Source organism: Pongo pygmaeus, chromosome 10 (genome assembly GCF_028885625.2).
Source record: "Pongo pygmaeus isolate AG05252 chromosome 10, NHGRI_mPonPyg2-v2.0_pri, whole genome shotgun sequence".
Taxonomy (NCBI): Eukaryota; Metazoa; Chordata; class Mammalia; order Primates; family Hominidae; genus Pongo; species Pongo pygmaeus.
In genome coordinates, this window is record NC_072383.2 from 111,612,543 (window position 1) to 111,631,531 (window position 18,989).

At 46.9% G+C, this 18,989-nt stretch overlaps 1 protein-coding gene across 2 annotated transcripts in view; it reads left to right on the forward strand.

The window, feature by feature from the left end:
- Positions 1-4,882: 4,882 nt before the first annotated feature.
- The window catches only part of OAS3 (2'-5'-oligoadenylate synthetase 3), a 34,948-nt gene continuing 20,841 nt past the window's right edge, over positions 4,883-18,989 (forward strand). The window contains exons 1-7 of one of the 2 annotated variants that reach the window (XM_054443041.2): positions 4,883-5,270; positions 8,155-8,437; positions 11,078-11,253; positions 13,352-13,590; positions 14,554-14,707; positions 15,473-15,817; positions 17,318-17,600. In XM_054443041.2, the coding sequence (XP_054299016.1) occupies positions 5,094-5,270; positions 8,155-8,437; positions 11,078-11,253; positions 13,352-13,590; positions 14,554-14,707; positions 15,473-15,817; positions 17,318-17,600 (1,657 nt within the window). In that variant the 5' untranslated portion in view covers positions 4,883-5,093. The remainder of the gene's footprint in view (positions 5,271-8,154; positions 8,438-11,077; positions 11,254-13,351; positions 13,591-14,553; positions 14,708-15,472; positions 15,818-17,317; positions 17,601-18,989) is intronic. The other variant, XM_063647117.1, reaches the window with a different exon arrangement.

The window sequence follows — 18,989 nt, forward strand, 5'->3', positions numbered from 1 at the left end:
TTCAAAAAGAAACCAGCGGCAATTTCTTCCCGGGCCAGTACAAGGTGGTGAGTGAGTTGACTAAGCAGACAGGCAAAAAGAGAGAGAGTATCTGTAGGAGGATACTGTCACCTTTTATACATAGGCAATAAGCAATAGTTTTCCAAGGAGAACAGCAGATGATTTGCTACTGTATCAACCAAGAATATGTTTGACCATAGTAAGTAACAGAATGTGTAACACACATTCTGAGTCATTTTGTTACACCCACAACTGTGGGTGACCTGTCCAGATATGCCTTCTAATTCCAAGCACCCCAAGAAAACCCCTGTGCTTAAGATTTTATCTAGCCGTGAATCCAATGTTTTCTATTTGCTTATTAATTTTTTGTCAATCTTCTCTTGTTAGAATATAAATTCCACGAGAGCAGAGGCCTTTTCACTTATTCACCACACATGTTCTGTGCTAGACCAGTGGCTACCATAAAGAAAACACTGAATAAATATTTATTTATTTATTTATTTATTTATTTATTTTATTTTTGAGCCAGAGTTTCACTCTTGTCATCCAGGCTAGAGTGCAATGGTGCGATCTTGGCTCACTGCAACCTCTGCCTCCTGGGTTCAAGTGATTCTCCTGACTCAGACTCCTGAGTAGCTGGGATTACAGGTGCCCGCCACCATGCTCAGCTAATTTTTGTATGTTTAGTAGAGACGGGGTGTCACCGTGTTGGCCAGGCCAGTCTCGAACTCCTGACCTCAGGTGGATCCACCTGCCTTGGCCTCCCAAAGTGCTGGGATTACAGGCGTGAGCCACCGCCCCCGGCCTCAATAAATATTTATAAGAATAAGGAATGGATCTGTTTTCCACATCTCATAAGTTGTCTTTTATACCTTTCTTTTCTATGTCCTGCTTTCCTGTAATCTCGGGTAATTTCCTCCATTCCATCTTCCAGTTTACTAATTTTATCTTCAGGTGTATTTATTCAGCCTATCTATGGAGAAGGTTTGGTTTTTCTGTTCATCTTTGGTTTTATTTTGCATTATGTTTTCACTTCCAATGTGATGGTGGTGGTTATTGATTTTCATAAATGTTCTTATTTCGTGGATATGATGAATAATCATGAATACAATGAATAATTATAATGGATATAATATCTAATCCCTCTGAGGATGTTAATTATATATTTCTAAGACCGTGTTAGTCCAATTTGTACTTCTAAAACAGAAAGCCACAGACTGGGAAATTAGTAAAGAACAGAAATTTATTTATCACAGTTCTGGAGGCTGAGAAGTGCAAGATCAAGGCTTCAGCAGGTTAGGACCTGGTCTCTATGCTTCCAAGATGGCGCCTTGAAGAGTGTTGTGTCTTTTGGAGCGGAGCAACACTATGTCCTCACATGGCAGAAAAGCAGAAGAGAATGAGCCCATTCCTGCAAGCTCTTTTCATAGTGGCCATAATCCACTCATGTGGGCAGAGCTCTCATGACACAAACACCTCCTGTTAGACCCCACTTCCCAACTGCTGCATTGGGGAGTAAGTTTCCAACACATGAATTTTGGGGGACAAATTCAGACCACAGTAGACTCCTTCTCCTTTATTGATTATTTCAATGTCCTTACATGTGAGTTTTTATGTTCATAGCGTTCCATCTCCCAAAATAATCTGGCACCTTTGGATGTGTGCTTTTTGCTCACTGGGGATGTTCTGCTTGTCTCCCTGTGAAGTTGGTACCTTCTTACTGCAGCTGGAGGCAGAGGTGAGGAAAGGGGATGTGCCAGGAACAAGTCTTCTGCATACAGGGCTTCCTGTTCTTTCTAGATGTGGCCAGGTATGCTGTGCACTTCCCTGCCTCTCTGCCCCACCCTCACTGCTCCCTCCTTAGACAGGCACCTCTGCTGCCTGTTACTCAACACAGAAAGGTTGGGGCGGGAGACCACATGTCTTTAGAGGCTGCCATTACTATGCCAGCACAACTGACAACCATGAGAGTTAACCTAGGGTCTCTTCTTCTCCTTCAATCCACTGCCTGGAGCCTGCAGCTCCTCAGAGCCTTTCCATTCTGCATAGGTGCCCCCTCCTTTATGTGTTTTGGCTGCAATTTCCTCCTTCATCCAATCCCATATTGGATGGGTCTCAGGTTCCAGTTTACCTGGGACACCTCTGATTAGGACCCAGAAACATTATTAAAGTTTTTCTATCTCTTTCCTGCCACCTCTAGAGGCCTGGGATGGACGTTGAAGGCTTATGCATGTGTTCAGTCCACCATCATGACCCAATATTGACCCTTCTGCGTTCCATCTTCTAAAAATGCCTCAAATGTCCTGCTCCCTTGACTCCACTTTTTCTCAGTTTCCAACCCTGTTGATTTCCATTATGCTTTTAATATATCTTTGCTGCTATTTTAATAGAATTTTGAGCATGTGTTCAATCCACTATCTTGAATGGAAGGTTTCTAAAGTGGCCTGTGACTCAGGAAGAAGACTGTGATTAATGGGCAAGAATGAAAATCATTGCTGAATCCCTTGACTTAAATCCCCGCCACAACACCTGACCTACAAAATAGTCTCCTGCCCATATTTGAATATTCCAAGTGATGCAGCATTCACTCCTCAAAATATTAGCCCATGTACATATTACAGACCCAGCATCTCTCCCTCTAGTTGGCCGTGACCTCTGAAATTCACACTCTGATCCTATCTATTTCCTTTCAGTTACTGTGCAGATGTCAGGAAGCACTTGTTAAGACTATTACCTGAAATGTACTCAGAGGCAGAGTAAATGCTGGGTCCCGGAGCAGGCAGGAGAGAGGACCTGGGAGTTTTTTAGTAAGATAGGGAGGAGGAGACAGGCTATGGCTTGGACCAGGCCTGGAAGAGAGCTCAGGTGTGCAGTCTCTGGGAACCTGGGTAGAGAAGCAGCAGGAAATCAGCAGAAAAAAGGAGGAGACAGGCCATGAAGATAGAAGCGCAACGGTCCTGGATTCAAATCTCCACTCTGCAGCTTATAGCTTAGCTTTGTGCCCATTCCAAGAGGATTTCCCTATTGTAGCTTTACAATGTTTTAATATGTAGTATTGTCGTGCAAGGTACCATCCTAAACTGACTGACTTTCCTTCCTCCCTTCTCCTCCAAAATAATTTTTAATTCTTGCAGACAGACTTTAGATCGTGTGTTGGAAGTTTTTAAAAATGGAATTTTTATTGGAACTGCATTACACGTACAAATTATTTAGGAAGAGTTGGCTTCTGAAGAGGGCAGCTCTATGGGCTTTGGCTGGGTTTGAATCCAGCCAGACAACTTTCCAGCTGTGTTACCTTGGACAGTTACCTAGTTCCTCTGTACCTTGACTTCCTCGTCTGTCAAATGGGTGAAGATAATAGCACCTACACCATGGTCGTTGGGAGGAGTCAGTGAGAGTCTCCAAGTGTGCTTTATTTTATTTTATTTTTGTTAGAGTTTCAGGAGTTGTGAATTTTTTTTTATTATTATACTTTAAGTTTTAGGGTACATGTGCACAATGTGCAGGTTAGTTACATATGTATACGTGCGCCATGCTGGTGTGCTGCACCCATTAACTCGTCATTTGGCATTAGGTATATCTCCTAATGCTATCCCTCCCCCCTTCCCCCACTCCACAACAGTCCCCAGAGTGTGATGTTCCCCTTCCTGTGTCCATTTGTTCTCATTATTCAATTCCCATCTATGAGTGAGAACATGCGGTGTTTGGTTTTTTTGTCCTTGCAATAGTTTACTGAGAATGATGATTTCCAATTTCATCCATGTCCCTACAAAGGACATGAACTCATCATTGTTTATGGCTGCATAGTATTCCATGGTGTATATATGCCACATTTTCTTAATCCAGTCTATCTTTGTTGGACATTTGGGTTGATTCCAAGTCTTTGCTATTGTGAATAGTGCCACAATAAACATACGTGTGCATGTGTCTTTATAGCAGCATGATTTATAGTCCTTTGGGTATATACCCAGTAATGGGATGGCTGGGTCAACTGGTATTTCTAGTTCTAGATCCCTGAGGAATCACCACACTGACTTCCACAATGGTTGAACTAGTTTACAGTCCCATCAACAGTATAAAAGTGTTCCTATTTCTCCACATCCTCTCCAGCACCTGTTGTTTCCTGACTTTTTAATGATTGCCATTCTAACTGGTGTGAGATGGTATCTCATTGTGGTTTTGATTTGCATTTCTCTGATGGCCAGTGATGATGAGCATTTTTTCACGTGTCTTTTGGCTGCATAAATGTCTTCTTTTGAGAAGTGTCTGTTCATATCCTTCACCCACTTTTCGATGGGGTTGTTTGTTTTTTTCTTGTAAATTTGTTGGAGTTCATTGTAGATTCTGGATATTAGCCCTCTGTCAGACGAGTAGGTTGCGAAAATTTTCTCCCATTTTGTAGGTTGCCTGTTCACTCTGATGGTAGTTTCTTTTGCTGTGCAGAAGCTCTTTAGTTTAATTAGATCCCATTTGTCAATTTTGGCTTTTGCTGCCATTGCTTTTGGTGTTTTAGACATGAAGTCCTTGCCCATGCCTGTGTCCTGAATGGCAAGTGCGCTTTATTATCATTGGTGGTAGTAGTGGTGTTTAGAACGCATCCCTCAGTCAGACAGCGAGATAGGACTTCTCCGTTTATTAAATCCTGACCTTTTTTTTTCCATGTAAAACCTGCACATTTCTGAAATGCTCAGAGTACGTTACTCAGTATGTACCCATACGTTCTGTGGGTATACTTTGTTAGGCTGTGATTAGTTCGTTGGAGCTGGTGGTTGCAGGGACGGCTGGAAGCAAGGAGACGAAGGAGAGGAAGTCGTAGCTGGGAAGGGGACCAGGAAGTGGGTGTCAGGTCCAAGAGCTGCTAGAAAGAAACGAAACTGAAAGCAGGGAATTTCGCAAGTTTGGGGAGGAGGAGAGAAAACTGGGGAAGACAGGAACTGCAGCGCCCGTCCCCGTTTCACACCACGCGCGGACCGAGGACCCAGGACCTGGCGAGCTGGGCGTGGTGCGGAGAGCCGGGCGGGCGGGGAAACGAAACCAGAAATCCGAAGGCCGCGCCAGAGCCCCACTTCCCCTCGCATCTGCGCTGGGCGGCCATGGACTTGTACAGCACCCCGGCCGCCGCGCTGGACAGGTTCGTGGCCAGAAGGCTGCAGCCGCGGAAGGAGTTCGTAGAGAAGGCGCGGCGCGCCCTGGGCGCCGTGGCCGCTGCCCTGAGGGAGCGCGGGGGCCGCCCCGGCGCTGCTGCCCAGCGGGTGCTGAAAACCGTCAAGGTGAGGTCCCACCTCGGGGTCTTTATGTGTCCAAAGGGGAGTCCTGGGAGGACGCTTAAGCCTCACATAGGCTTACGGTGGAGGTGGCTTTATCCGCTTGTGCACCTCATTCATTTCTTTAACAAATACGTCCAATGTGCCAGCCCCGTGCTAACTCCCCCGAACATACGAGCCAGGTAGGTACTCTTAAGCCCGCTTGACAGATGGAGAAAATGAGGCACAGAGAGGCACAGTGACGTGTCCAATCCTGGAAGAGGCCCAGCCAGGATTCAAATCCAAGTAGCCTGATTCCTGCATCTCTGCTCTCAGAGGCTGCTTCTCATCCATTCATTCACTCACTCACTCACTCATTCACCCAGTCATTCAAACAGACTGTGGGCCTCACACTACGCCAGACCCTAAGGATAGAGAAGTAATAATACCCCGTAACAGCCAGAGTAGCCCAATTTATTGAGACATTATCAAATAACAATGAAAATTATCTCATTAAATGAGTATTACCTCATTTCATCCCCACGTTCAGTGAGGTAGGTATTATTGTACCTGTTTTATGGATAGGGAAACTGAGGCTAGACGCTAAATTACTGCTCTGAGTCACTTTTTTTTTTTTTTTTTTTTTTTTTTTGAGACAGGGTCTCGCTCTGTCACCCAGGCTGGAGCGCAGTAGCGCGATCTCGGCTCACTGCAACCTCCGCCTCCTGGGCTCAAGTTATTCTCACACCTCAGCCTCCCAAGTAGCTGGCACTCCAGGCGCACACTACCACACCTGGCTAATTATTTACATTTTTTGTAGAGACAGTTTTGCTGTGTTGCCCAGGCTGGTCTGGAACTCTTGGGCTCAAGTGATCCACTTGCCTCAGCCTCTCAAAGTGCTGGGATTACAGGTGTGAGCCACCATGCCCAGGTAATTTTTGCATTTTTTGTAGAGATAGGATTTCGCCATGTTGCCCAGGCTCTGGGTCACTTTTTGTCACTTAAATACAGCCACACTGCCACTGTGATCCCAGGACACTCACAGATTCAGGGAGGAGACAAGTCATGAGCTACCTTATCCTCAGGGTAAATTTGGGGGTGCCAGGAGTGGATTGATGGAGGGAACCTGGATGAGCTAGAACAGATTTGGAGGTTGTCAGGAGAGGGAGTGAAAACCCAGAGTAGAAATGGCGTCAGAGCACCTAGTGGTTTCCTGGGGCTGACTCTCAGCTTGGGAGGTGGGGAAGGAGGAGAGACTTGTCGCCTAGGAGGTGTGAAGTCCCGTTTCTACCTCAGAGATGGACAGGAGGGATTTGTGTGCAGCAAGGGAAAGCCCTGGCATCCTTAGCTTCCCTGGAAAGGGGTGGGGAGAGGGGTCTGGAGCACAATCTCCCTGTGTTTTTGTTTCCACCTTTGTAAAGTGAGCACAGTGCAATCTCCCTGTGCTTTCGTTTCCTCTTTTGTAAAGTGGTACCTTCCCTTCTGGGGCTATGAGGAAGGTTCAATGAGATGAGAGTGTACAAAACATGCAGGAAGTGCCCAGCCTGTAATATTCCCTGTTCCCACTTTGTCAGCAGCCCCCAGATTGTGGGAGCTGGAAGTAAAAGGACTGGCATAATCACTGGGATAAGTAGGGGGTCCCAGTTTGGGGCAAGACTTGCTGCTGGAGGGCTCCAACCTGGTTCTTGCTGTTTACTGGGTGTGTAACTCATTTCACCGTCTGAGCCTCACTCCCCATATCTGCAACCACATGTAACTACATCACAGTTGTTTTGTGTTGGAAGTGAGATTAGAGACGTCAGATCCCAGATACAGAACAGTGACTCTGACAATGTTTAGGAGTTTCTTTTCCAAATCCTCAGGCTGGAAGCTTTGCCGAAAGAAACACTAATCAGACAGGTCTCAGAAATTGAGTCATACCACAGTTCTGTACCCATTCTGAGCAAAAATTGCGAACGTGTGTTCTGCAAAGCAGAATTTGTTTTACCTGCAGTCTTGAGTTTTTAAAAAGTTAGTTGCCAACATTTAAAAATCATAGATATAGGCCTGGCACGGTGGTTCATGCCTGTAATCCCAGCACTTTGGGAGGCCAAGGAGGGCAGATCACTTGAGGTCAGGAATTCAAGACCAGTCTGGCCAACATGGTGAAATCCCATCTCTACTAAAAATACAAAAATTAGCCAGGCATGGTGGCGCATGCCTGGGACCTATAGTCCCAGCTACTCGGGAGGCTGAGGTGGGAAAATCACTTGAACTCGTGAGATGGAGGTTGCAGTGAGCTGAGATGGTGCCACTGCACTCCAGCCTAGGCAACAGAGTAAGTCTCTGTCTCAAAATTAAAAATAAAAATAAAATTAAAAGTATGGATTTAGCCCAGCACGGTGGTGCATGCCTGTAGTCTCAGACACTTGGGAGGCTGAGGCAAGAAGATCACTTGAGCCCAGGAGTTCCAAGCTGCAGTGAGCTACAATCGTGTCTGTGAATAACCACTGCACTCCAGCCTGGGCAACGCAGCAAGACCCCATCTCTTTAAAAAAATGTAAAAGCTAGCCAGGCATGGTAGTGTGTGCCTGTAGTCTCAACTACTTGAGAGGCTGAGGCAGGAGGATCACTCGAGCCCAGGAGTTCAAGGCCGCAGTGAGCTATGATTATGTCACTGCGTTCCAGCCTAAGTGACAGAACAAGACCCTGTTTCTATGGAAAAAAAATCATGAGTTTACATGTTAAAATTGCTTCTCTTGAAATCTCAAGCCTGGCTACCCTGGGCCCATATTCCCGTGTGGCTTCAATGCCTACAGCCCTGTGGCCACAGTCTCTCCCCAGCACACTTGCCTCACTCAAGTTGCCTGTCAGGTTGCAAGGCCACTAGAATTGGACAGTATGAAATTCTGAGTTATTTTTCTTTGCCCAGGGAGGCTCCTCTGGCCGGGGCACAGCTCTTAAGGGTGGCTGTGATTCTGAACTTGTCATCTTCCTCGACTGCTTCAAGAGCTATGTGGACCAGAGGGCCCGCCGTGCAGAGATCCTCAGTGAGATGCGGGCATCGCTGGAATCCTGGTGGCAGAACCCAGTCCCTGGTCTGAGACTCACGTTTCCTGAGCAGAGCGTGCCTGGGGCCCTGCAGTTCCGCCTGACATCCGTAGATCTTGAGGACTGGATGGATGTTAGTCTGGTGCCTGCCTTCGATGTCCTGGGTGAGGGGTTCCTAGACCATTCCAGGGTTGGGGGCAATATCATTGGGAACAACACAGGACTTCCAATTCTAGCCCAGCCACCAACTTGCTGTGTGACCTGGGCCAGCCTCTACCCCTCTCAGCCTCAGTCTGGGGACTAAACATATTGGACTTGTGCCAGACAAAGGCAGCGAAACCCCAGTTCCTCCTGGATCTGTGGTCCTGCTGTCAAGATGCTTGGCCCTCCCACAGGCATCTGGGAGTTTCCCTCAGCCACTGCCTGGAGCGGTTACTGCTCAGCCCTTCCACAAATACTCCCAAAAGCTAAGCCAAGTGGACATGTGGCTAGCAGTAGGGGCCTGGGGACAAAACCAGAATTCTGCAAAATCTTGTATTTTATGTTGAAAACATTAATGTGATTTTTGCATTCTCCTTCATAATACACCTATGCTTGAGTTAAGATAAAAATAGGCCTCTGTGTCCTCATCTGTAAAATGAGGATAATACTAATGGGGATAATAGTAATCTTATAGAGTTGTCAGAAGAATGAAATGCATCAATATATGTAATCAAACTTAGAAGTGTGTCTCGCGGGCCAGGCGCAGTGGCTCATGCCTGTAATCCCAGCTTTGGGAGGCCAAGATAGAGATTGCTTGAGCCCAGGAGTTCAAGATCAGCCTTGGCAAAATAGCAAGATCTAGTCTCTACAAATAGTAATAATTAAAAAAATAGCCAGGTGTAGTAGTACATGCCTCCCTGTGGTCCCAGCTACTGGAGAGGCTGAGGTGGGAGGATTGTTTGAGCCCAGGCAGTGGAGGCTGCAGTGAGTTGTGATTTCACCACTACAATCTGTCTGAGTAAGACGCTTCTTAAAAAAAAAGAAAGAAAAAAGAATGTCTAGCATGTGATAAGGGTTTTAAGAGTGTTTGCTATTATTATTATTTCTATTATTGTTGCCGTTTCCATTATTATTGTTATTATTATTATTATTTACCTTGATGATCTGGGGGATAACTTTATCCTTTGGGCAGATAGCCACATCCCCTATGCCTGGTACCCTATGCCTAGTGTATCCACATATTGGGTGTACACACACACACACATGCACACACATTTTTAAGACAGGGTCTCACTCTGTCACCCAGGTTGGAGTATAGTGGCATGATCTTGGCTCACTGCAACCTCCATCCTGGGTTCAAGCAATCCTCCCACCTCAGCCTCCCGAGTAGCTGGGACTAGAGGCATGCACCACCATGCCTGGCTCATTTTTGTATTTTTTATAGAGATAGGGTTTCACCATGTTGTCTAGGCTGGTCTTGAACTTCTGGGATCAAATGATCCACCTGCCTCAGCCTCCCAAAATGCTAGGATTACAGGCATGAGCCACCCCACCCAGCCTGGGTACACATATATTAATCATAATAGTTACTACTTATTAAATGCTTAACTATTCCAAGAACTTGACATGTTTTATCTCATCAATTCTTCACAACAAACTTATGAGGTCTGTACTGTTTCAGCTTCAATTTCACCATTGGGGAAACTGAGGCTCAGAGACATACAGTGACCCACCCAAAGCCACACAGCAGGGAAGCGGTAGCAGCAACCTCAGGGAATTATGAAAAGCATTTACTTCTTCCAAGCCATGCCCATGGGAGTGGTGGAGGAAAAGGTGCACCCTGTAAAGTCCACCGGCTCTGAGCTCAAATCCTGCCTCCATCGCATGCTGACTGTACAACCTTGGGCAAAGCATGGAATTTGTCTGTGCCTCAGCTTCCTCAGCTATCAAATGGGATGAAGAACTGTACTTGCCTCATAGGGTTGTGGGGGGGATACATGTAGAGACCTTCTGTCCAGTGCCCAGTATGCAGTAAAAAAATATTTTTTTTTCAAAGACAGAATCTCTCACTCTGTCCCCCAGGCTGGAGTGCAGTGGTACGATCTCAGCTCACTGCAACCTCCGCCTCCTGAGTTCAAGCAATTCTCGTGCTTCAGCCTCTGGTGTAGCTGGGATTACAGGCGAGTGCCACCATGACTGGCTAATTTTTGTATATTTTTAGTAGAGATAGAGTTTCACGATGTTGGCCAGGCTGGTCTCGAACTCCTGACCTCAGGTGAACCGCCCACCTTTGCCTCCCAAAGTGCTGGGATTATATGTGTGAGCCACAGCGCCAGGCCTGTAGGAAAAAATATCAACAACCACTGCTAAAGGATCAGGGCTTTTTGCCTTTTATTTCTTGGACATTATTTTCCTCTCCGTGACACCTCTTAATTAAGGATACGTAGAGTGGTGTTTTGAGGAAGGCTCAGGGAGGAGAGAGTTGCCAGGCTGCAGGTACTGCTGACTCAGCTGGAAGCATCTTTCCTGTTTAACCATCTTGGAATGCAGCTGCTCCTCTTTGAGCTGTTGCTCTAGGGACTGCCTGGCCATTTGGGATGGAGGGACTCTCCCACTGCATTCTGGAGTGCCGCTCTTCTTCCCTGCCTCCTGAAAAGCTCCGGGCTCTCTTCCCAGTCCCCCGACTCCCATGTTGCCAGATTTCTTCCCCTCCAAATTCTTCCCATTCTCTCTCAGTGCCCCAGGCTGAGCTCGGCACCAACACCGCCCTCCATCCTGTGTGCTCAGTGCCCTTCCTAACTCACAGCACTTCACATCAACAGGTCAGGCCAGCTCCAGCGTCAAACCCAAGCCACAAGTCTACTCTACCCTCCTCAACAGTGGCTGCCAAGGGGGCGAGCATGCGGCCTGCTTCACAGAGCTGCGGAGGAACTTTGTGAACATTCGCCCAGCCAAGTTGAAGAACCTAATCTTGCTGGTGAAGCACTGGTACCACCAGGTGAAGCCACTTGGAAGGGTTTCTCCAGATATGTGACTATTTGCTTTGTGCTTTCATAGTCGTGAAACTGTTATCTTACATTTAGTGGCCACTCATGTTCTCTTTCTGGGAATTGTCTGTTTATGTGCCTTGTGCATTATTTTCTCTTGGGTTAGCTGTCTTGTTATTGATTTGTTGAAGCTCTTTTTATATTGTGGATACTGATCCTTATTTAGTTAATATAATGCATTCTTCCAATATTCTTCCAGTCTGTGTCTTGGGCTTTTGCTTTGTTTAAAGGTTATTTGTAGGAAAAAATATCTACAGTTTAATGTACTCAGATATATCCTTTGAAAAATGAGTTATTCTTTGTGTGTCTTAAGAAGTCTTTCCCTATCCTGCCAGGTGCAGTGGCTCACGGCTGGAATCCCAGCACTTTGAGTGGCCGAGGCAGGTGGATCACTTGAGGTCAGGAGTTCAAGACCAGCCTGGCCAACATGGTGAAACCCTGTCTCTTCTAAAAATACACAATGTAGCTGGGCGTGGTGGTACACACCTGTAATTCCAGTTACTCGGGAGGCTGAGGCAGGAGAATCGCTTGAACCCAGGAGGCAGAGGTTGCAGTGAGCCAAGATTGCACCACTGCACTCCAGCCTGGGTGACAGAGCCAGACTCCATCTCAAGAAAACAAAAAAACAAAAAAAGGTCTTTCCCTATCCTGACTTTGTAAAATGACTCTTTCATATTTCCTGCCATCATATTGTTTCCCGTTGTATTTCTGTTCATATTCAGGGCTTTGGCCTGTCTGGTACGGTATGAAGTAAGGCAGAGTTGGTACACCTCCCTCCCCAGCCTCAGGGATGCTCCCTTGCCCTGTTCATGTTTGTTGCCAGACTCTTATGCACTGGGGAAAGTGTGCCCAGCCTATGCCTGGAGATGGCGGAACAGGCTCCCCCAAAATCTTGCAGCACATGGACCAGTCATCATAAGCAGGCCTATCTAGGAAGAGATTCTGGGTTCCAGTTCTGGCTCAGCCATCTTCTTGCTGTGTGACCCTGGACAAGTCCCTAGCCTTCTCTGGGCCTCTGTTTCCTCCACTTGCACATAAAGAAATATACGCATCGGCAAATCTTACTCAGGTTCTTTCCACGTAAGATTCTCCAGGGGCAGAAAATGCTAATAGCCTGGTACTTCTTAAAAGGGCAAACTGCTGGGTATGGTGGCTCACGCCTGTGGTCCTTTCTACACAGGAGGCTGAGGCGGGAAGATCACTTGAGCCCAGGAGTTCAAGGCTGCAGTGACCTATGATTGAGCCTCTGCACTTCAGCCTGGGCAACAGAGCAAGACTGTGTCTATAAATAAATAAATAAATAAATTAATTAATTAATTAATACAACTATGGAGCCAGCCTGGTTGGGCGTTAGAAATTCTATCTTGATCTGGGTGGTGGGTACACATGTGCACCCAGGCATGTTTGTCACCCCAAAGAGAGGGGGTGAGTGGAGGGAGTGTGGAGATGCTGGGTGCTTCTAGCCAGGAGGATCACCTTCTGGCAAGCTGAAGCATCCCCTCTGGAGTTACCCAGAGGCCTGGGATTCTTGCCTTGGCATGGAGTAATCCCTCCCTGGTACATGGAGATCCCAAGTATATGGTGCACAAATAGAAATCATGCATTTTGGGATGGGGGATAGACAGCTGGAGCGAGGAGGGAAGGACAGAGTCCTGGCCTGCTGCCCCACCCCACTCCAGGGGTGAAAGGGCGACAACTTGGTGTCCTTCTCCAATCAGCCACGCAGCTGGGACCCCAGATCTGCTTCACCTTTATTTGAGGATAGGTAGCAATTTTAGACTACCTTGGCTTCTCTCTGACTGCTCCCTGCCTCCTTGGGACTTGAAACTTACACCCCTCCCTCCCACCACTCCCCCATCATATGAGCCAACCACTTTGCTGAAGCTACCAGTGAGGGCTGGTGAGAAATGCCACTTGTTCTTGGAACAGGGTTGGAACACAGCATCTTGCCTCAGGCTCAGCCTGGAAGGTCCCCAGTCTGGTTATGCAGAGAGCTGGCTCTCTTTCCTCTCCTTCTTCTTCTGAGTCCCCTGCCATGCCCTCTCACAGGTGTGCCTACAGGGGTTGTGGAAGGAGACGCTGCCCCCAGTCTATGCCCTGGAATTGCTGACCATCTTCGCCTGGGAGCAGGGCTGTAAGAAGGATGCTTTCAGCCTAGCAGAAGGCCTCCGGACTGTCCTGGGCCTGATCCAACAGCATCAGCACCTGTGTGTTTTCTGGACTGTCAATTATGGCTTCGAGGACCCTGCAGTTGGGCAGTTCTTGCAGCGGCAGCTTAAGAGACCCAGGTACTTCCTAATAGCCCACCATCTGCTCTCCTGTCCCGGGGCAGGGGGAGATAATTAACAAGGACAAAACCGGTTACATCTACTGAGTGCTTGGGTGTAGAGGCCAAAGCAAAATGCTACATGTACATGTTTTAATTCACTGGACTCAGCCCAGATGCACATTAGAATTACCTGGGGGAGTTTTAAAAAATATACCAGTGCCTGACCCAAATGTTTTATGCGTGAATGTTTTGCTGATGTGTAGCAGAAAATGCATGTTCTGATGACTGTGGGAAGACTGCATACTTTGAAACCACCACCCAGATCATCGTAGAATATTTCCAGCACCCCACTGGTCCCCCCCTCAGTCAGTAACCTTCCAAAATAACCCCACTTACACTTTTATAATTACAGTTGTGCCTTTTCTTAAATCTTATTTAAATGGAATCATGCCACATGTACCTTTGTGTCTGGCTTCTCGTTCTGTTCTCAAGATTAAGTCTTTGAGATTTAGCTACATAGTTGTGGATCATTCTTTTTTGTTGCTGTATAGTATTCCATTGTGTGAATTTATCAAAATATGTTGTCTATTCTACTGATGATGGACATTTGAGTTCTTTCAACTTGGAACTATTACAAATAGGGCCATTATAAACATTCTTGGACATGTTTTTTTGGTGCTTATGCATATCTGTTGGAAATATACCTAGGAATGAAATTGCTGAATTGTAGGGTGTAACTCAAGAGCCCTTGAGAGTGGATCCTGGTATCTAGTGATTCCAACGTGCAGCCAGAGTTGACAATGATAAGCAGGCGATGTTGTTTTCCTCATTTTGCAGATAAGGAAATTGAGGCTCAGAGAGGGTAAATCATTTGCCCCAGGTCACACAGCTGGAAAGTAGCAGAGATGCGATTGGAACCAGGTCCGTTTCACTCCAGAGCCCTCTTGCTAACCAGAACCTTCTTGTCTCTCTGAAATTGCAGGCCTGTGATCCTGGACCCAGCTGACCCCACATGGGACCTGGGGAATGGGGCAGCCTGGCACTGGGATTTGCTAGCCCAGGAGGCAGCATCCTGCTATGACCACCCGTGCTTTCTGAAGGGGATGGGGGACCCGGTGCAGTCTTGGAAGGGGCCGGTAAGTGAAGGGGCCCCAGGACCCTTGGGTTTTGCACTTTATGTGTCCAGTGTTTCCTGAGCATCTACTATGTGCCATATGGTGTGGAACAGGCTTTAAAAAGCAGGGGTGGCTGGGCGTGGTGGCTCACGCCTGTAATCTCAACACATTGGGAGGCCGAGGTGGGCAGATTACCTGAGGTCAGGAGTTCGAGACCAGCCTGGACAATATGGTGAAACCTCGTCTCTACTAAAAAGACGAAAATTAGCCAGGCGTGGTGGTGGGTGCGTGTAATCCCAGCTGCTCGAGAGGCTGAGGCAGGAGAATTGCTTGAACCAGGGAGGCGGAGGTTGCAATGAGCCGAGATCACTCCATTGCACTCCAGCCTGGGGGACAGAGTAAGACTCCGTCTCAAAAAAAAAAAAAAAAAAAAAAAAAAAAAAAAAAAATGCACAGGGCATCAGGCATGTAAAACAGTCTTATCACCAAGCTCAAGCTGAAACTGCCTGGGGGAAGGAGTCCTTTGTTTTTCTGCAGCTATGGTCTGCTTACCAGACCTTTCTGCCCATCACAAGGGCACCCATTTTGCAGTTTATCCCTTCAGAAAGGCACCTTTTTCAACTCTGCCCAAAGATGCCATGTGGGTTAGCCGTGGCCCTCCCACTTCCCCTCTCTGAGCCTCAGTCACCCTGACTGTACAAAGGGTGGGAGCTGGGGAGAGAAGGCATTGGGTTGATGCAGAAACCTCTGCACCTGGCTGAGGCAGCTCCTTCAATGACCTTCCAGGGCCTTCCACGTGCTGGATGCTCAGGTTTGGGCCACCCCATCCAGCTAGACCCTAACCAGAAGACCCCTGAAAACACCAAGACCCTCAATGCTGTGTACCCAAGAGCAGGGAGCAAACCTCCCTCACGCCCAGCTCCTGGCCCCACTAGGGCAGCCAGCATTGTCCCCTCTGTGCCGGGAATGGCCTTGGACCTGTCTCAGATCCCCACCAAGGAGCTGGACCGCTTCATCCAGGACCACCTGAAGCCGAACCCCCAGTTCCAGGAGCAGGTGAAAAAGGCCATCGATATCATCTTGTGCTGCCTCCGTAAGAACTGTGTTCACAAGGTCTCAAGAGTCAGTAAAGTGAGTTGGGCCGGTGGAGACACAGGGGAGACCCTATCGAGGGATCAGCGTGGGAAAGGGAAGGGGTTACAGCAATGGAGCTGAGGTTGGGCTGGGGAACTGGACGGCCCAAGAAGGATGATTTGCTGGCTTAAATAAAATATATTTAAGTGCCAGCTTAGATTTTCTTTTTTTAATGATACGGTTTTTAAAACACTATTACAAGAATCAGATCACTTCCCTCCTCAGCTCAAAATTCTCCATGGTTTCACAGGGTGCAGAGGCCTCAAGTCCTATAGGATGGGCCCTGGTCTCCCTCTGGCCTTGACTTACTCCACACTGGCCTCCTGGCTGCTCTGAGCTTACCAGGTCCACAGGACAATTCAAGGCCTCTGTAGTGGCTGTTTTCTCTTCCTAGAAGAAAATGAGAATTCTCTTCCCCAACCATTTGGCCCTCTCTCTCTCTCTCTCTCTCTCTCTCGCTCTCTCTGTCTCTCCTCTTCAAGGTTCTTGATCTGATGTCCTCTTCCACTGAGGCCTGACCACACAATTTAAAATTGCAGTCTTGCCCGGGCACAGTGGCTCACGCCTGTAATCCTAGCACTTTGGGAGGCCAAGGTGGGCAGATCACCTGAGGTCAGGAGTTCGAGACCACCCTGGCCAACATGGTTAAACCCTGTCGCTACTGAAAATACAAAAATTAGCTGGGCATAGTGACGGGCCTGTAATCCCAGCTATTCAGGAGGCTGAGGCAGGAAAATCGCTTGAACCTGGGAGGCGGAGGTTGCAGTGAGCTGAGACTGTGCCACTGCACTCCAGCCTGGGTGACAAGAGTGAAACTCCATCTCAAAAATAAAAATAAATAAATAAAAATAAAATTGCAGTCTTGCACTACCAGCCCCCTTTCTGCTCTGCACAGCACTTAGCATTTTCTCAGGACCTATTGTTTATTGATGGTCCCTTCCTTCCCTCCCCCAGCCAGCATGTAAGTTCCAGAAGAACAGAAATTTTGTATCCTCTTTTCTTCTTTCTTTCCTGCAACAAACATTTAGTGAGCACTTACCTGTACCGGGATATGTGTGATATCCCGTGTGAGGGAGGGAGGGAGGGAATTGATGGAAACAGGGCAACAGAGCACAATTGCAGGCCCTATTTGGCCTTGGGACCTCAATTTGCAACTGCTGGCCCAGATGTGCAGTCAGTAGATGCCACAGATAGTAGGCTAAAATGTTTGGTCACTGCCCCTACTCAATCCCACCTCCCTTATCTGTTGCTGCAGGTTGGTCTGACTTAGTTCGGGCTTCACGGATCAGAGGGCAGGTGCAGGCAGATACAACTTGACTCTGTCACAATTCTAAGAGGTCACAGGACCCATGCAGTCCGCCTCTGTCATAGTGCCCAGACCCTGACATCAGCAAGAGGGCAGGTTCCAGGCTGTAGATGGGGCGCAGGTGATGGGATCGTAGTCTGACTCCCAGGCTCCCAGAGGGTCCCTGATCTGAGCTGTTCTTCCCTCCACAGGGGGGCTCATTTGGCCGGGGCACGGACCTAAGGGATGGCTGTGATGTTGAACTCATCATCTTCCTCAACTGCTTCACGGACTACAAGGACCAGGGGCCCTGCCACGCAGAGATCCTTGATGAGATGCGAGCGCAGCTAGAATCCTGGTGGCAGGACCAGGTGCCCGGCCTGAGCCTTCAGTTTCCTGAGCAGAATGTGCCTGAGGCTCTGCAGTTCCGGCTGGTGTCCACAGCCCTGAAGAGCTGGACGGATGTTAGCCTGCTGCCTGCCTTCGATGCTGTGGGTGAGGGCACCCAGCCTGTCCCTTGGAGAGTGATAGGGACCTCAGGTGCCCATCTAACAGGGGCACCTGCCATCCTCTTTGTGATCCTAATTCTCTTACTTGACCGAGCATTGAAAACTACTTTGAGATACTAAAAGTAATCATCACCATCAAATCCTACAACTATTTAGTGCTTTAACTTTACAAATATTTTAATTATGAAATGTTTCAAGCATACAGAAACATTATAGACATCACACACCCATGTAGCCCAATTCAGATTTAACAAATGTTAACAGTAGGCATATCTGCTTGGTATTTTTTTAAAGAAATTTCTCATGTTATAATTTCCTTCCTTATTTTAAAGGGTTTACTTTATGGTTCATTTTTTTTTTAACTTTCAGAGGTGAATCTTAGCTTAGTAATTGTCAGTTTTAGTCAATGCAATTAAAGCTACCCATTTCCCTTTCAGTATCACATTAGCTACAGGGCAAATCTTTTGTTTGACATGTATAATTTTTATTATCATTCTGGTCTAAATATTTAGTACTTTTAATTATGACATTATTGTTTGTTCTTTCATCCATGAATATTTGGAAGTAGCTTTCCAAATGAATGTTTTGGAGATTTGTTTGCTTTTGGCATTTACTTATTATCTTTTTTAAAACTGTAGTCAGAAAACATACTTTATATGATATCAATTCTTTGGAATTTGTTGGCATTTCTTAGGTTGTCCATGGTTGAAAAGAATGCATGCTTTCCCTCCAGGCATGGTGGATCACACCTGTAATCCCAGCATTTTGGGAGGCCAATGCGGGTGGGTCACTTGAGGTCAGGAGTTCGAGACCAGCCTGGCCACAGTGAAACCCCATCTCCACTAAAAATACAAAAAAAAAAAAAAAAAGCCTGGCATGGTGGCATGCACCTGTAATCCCAGCTACTTGGGAGACTGAGGCAGGAAAATCTCTTGAACTTGGGAGGCGGAGGTTGCAGTGAGCTGAGATTGCACCACTGCACTCCAGCCTGAGAGACAGAGTGAGACTCCATCTCATGCTTTCCATTGCTGAATGCAGACTACTATATAGGTCCTTTAGATCTAGCTTATGACTTTTTGCTCAGATAATTTTTTGTTTGGTCTCTCTATTTCTGAGTAAGATATCTTAAACTCTCCTGCTCTGAATGGATATTTATCCCTTGTTCCTTGCAATTCTGTAAAGTTTTGTTTTTAATATTTTGAAGCTATGTTATTGGGAACATATAAGTGCATAATATTATATTTTATTGGATTGTTCTTTTATTATTAAGTAATAATCTTCATTTCTGAAAGTTATCTTTGTCTTAAAGCCTTTTGTCTGATATTAATAGAGCTGCAGTCCTCCTTTGTCAGCATTTTCCTGATGTACCCTCTCT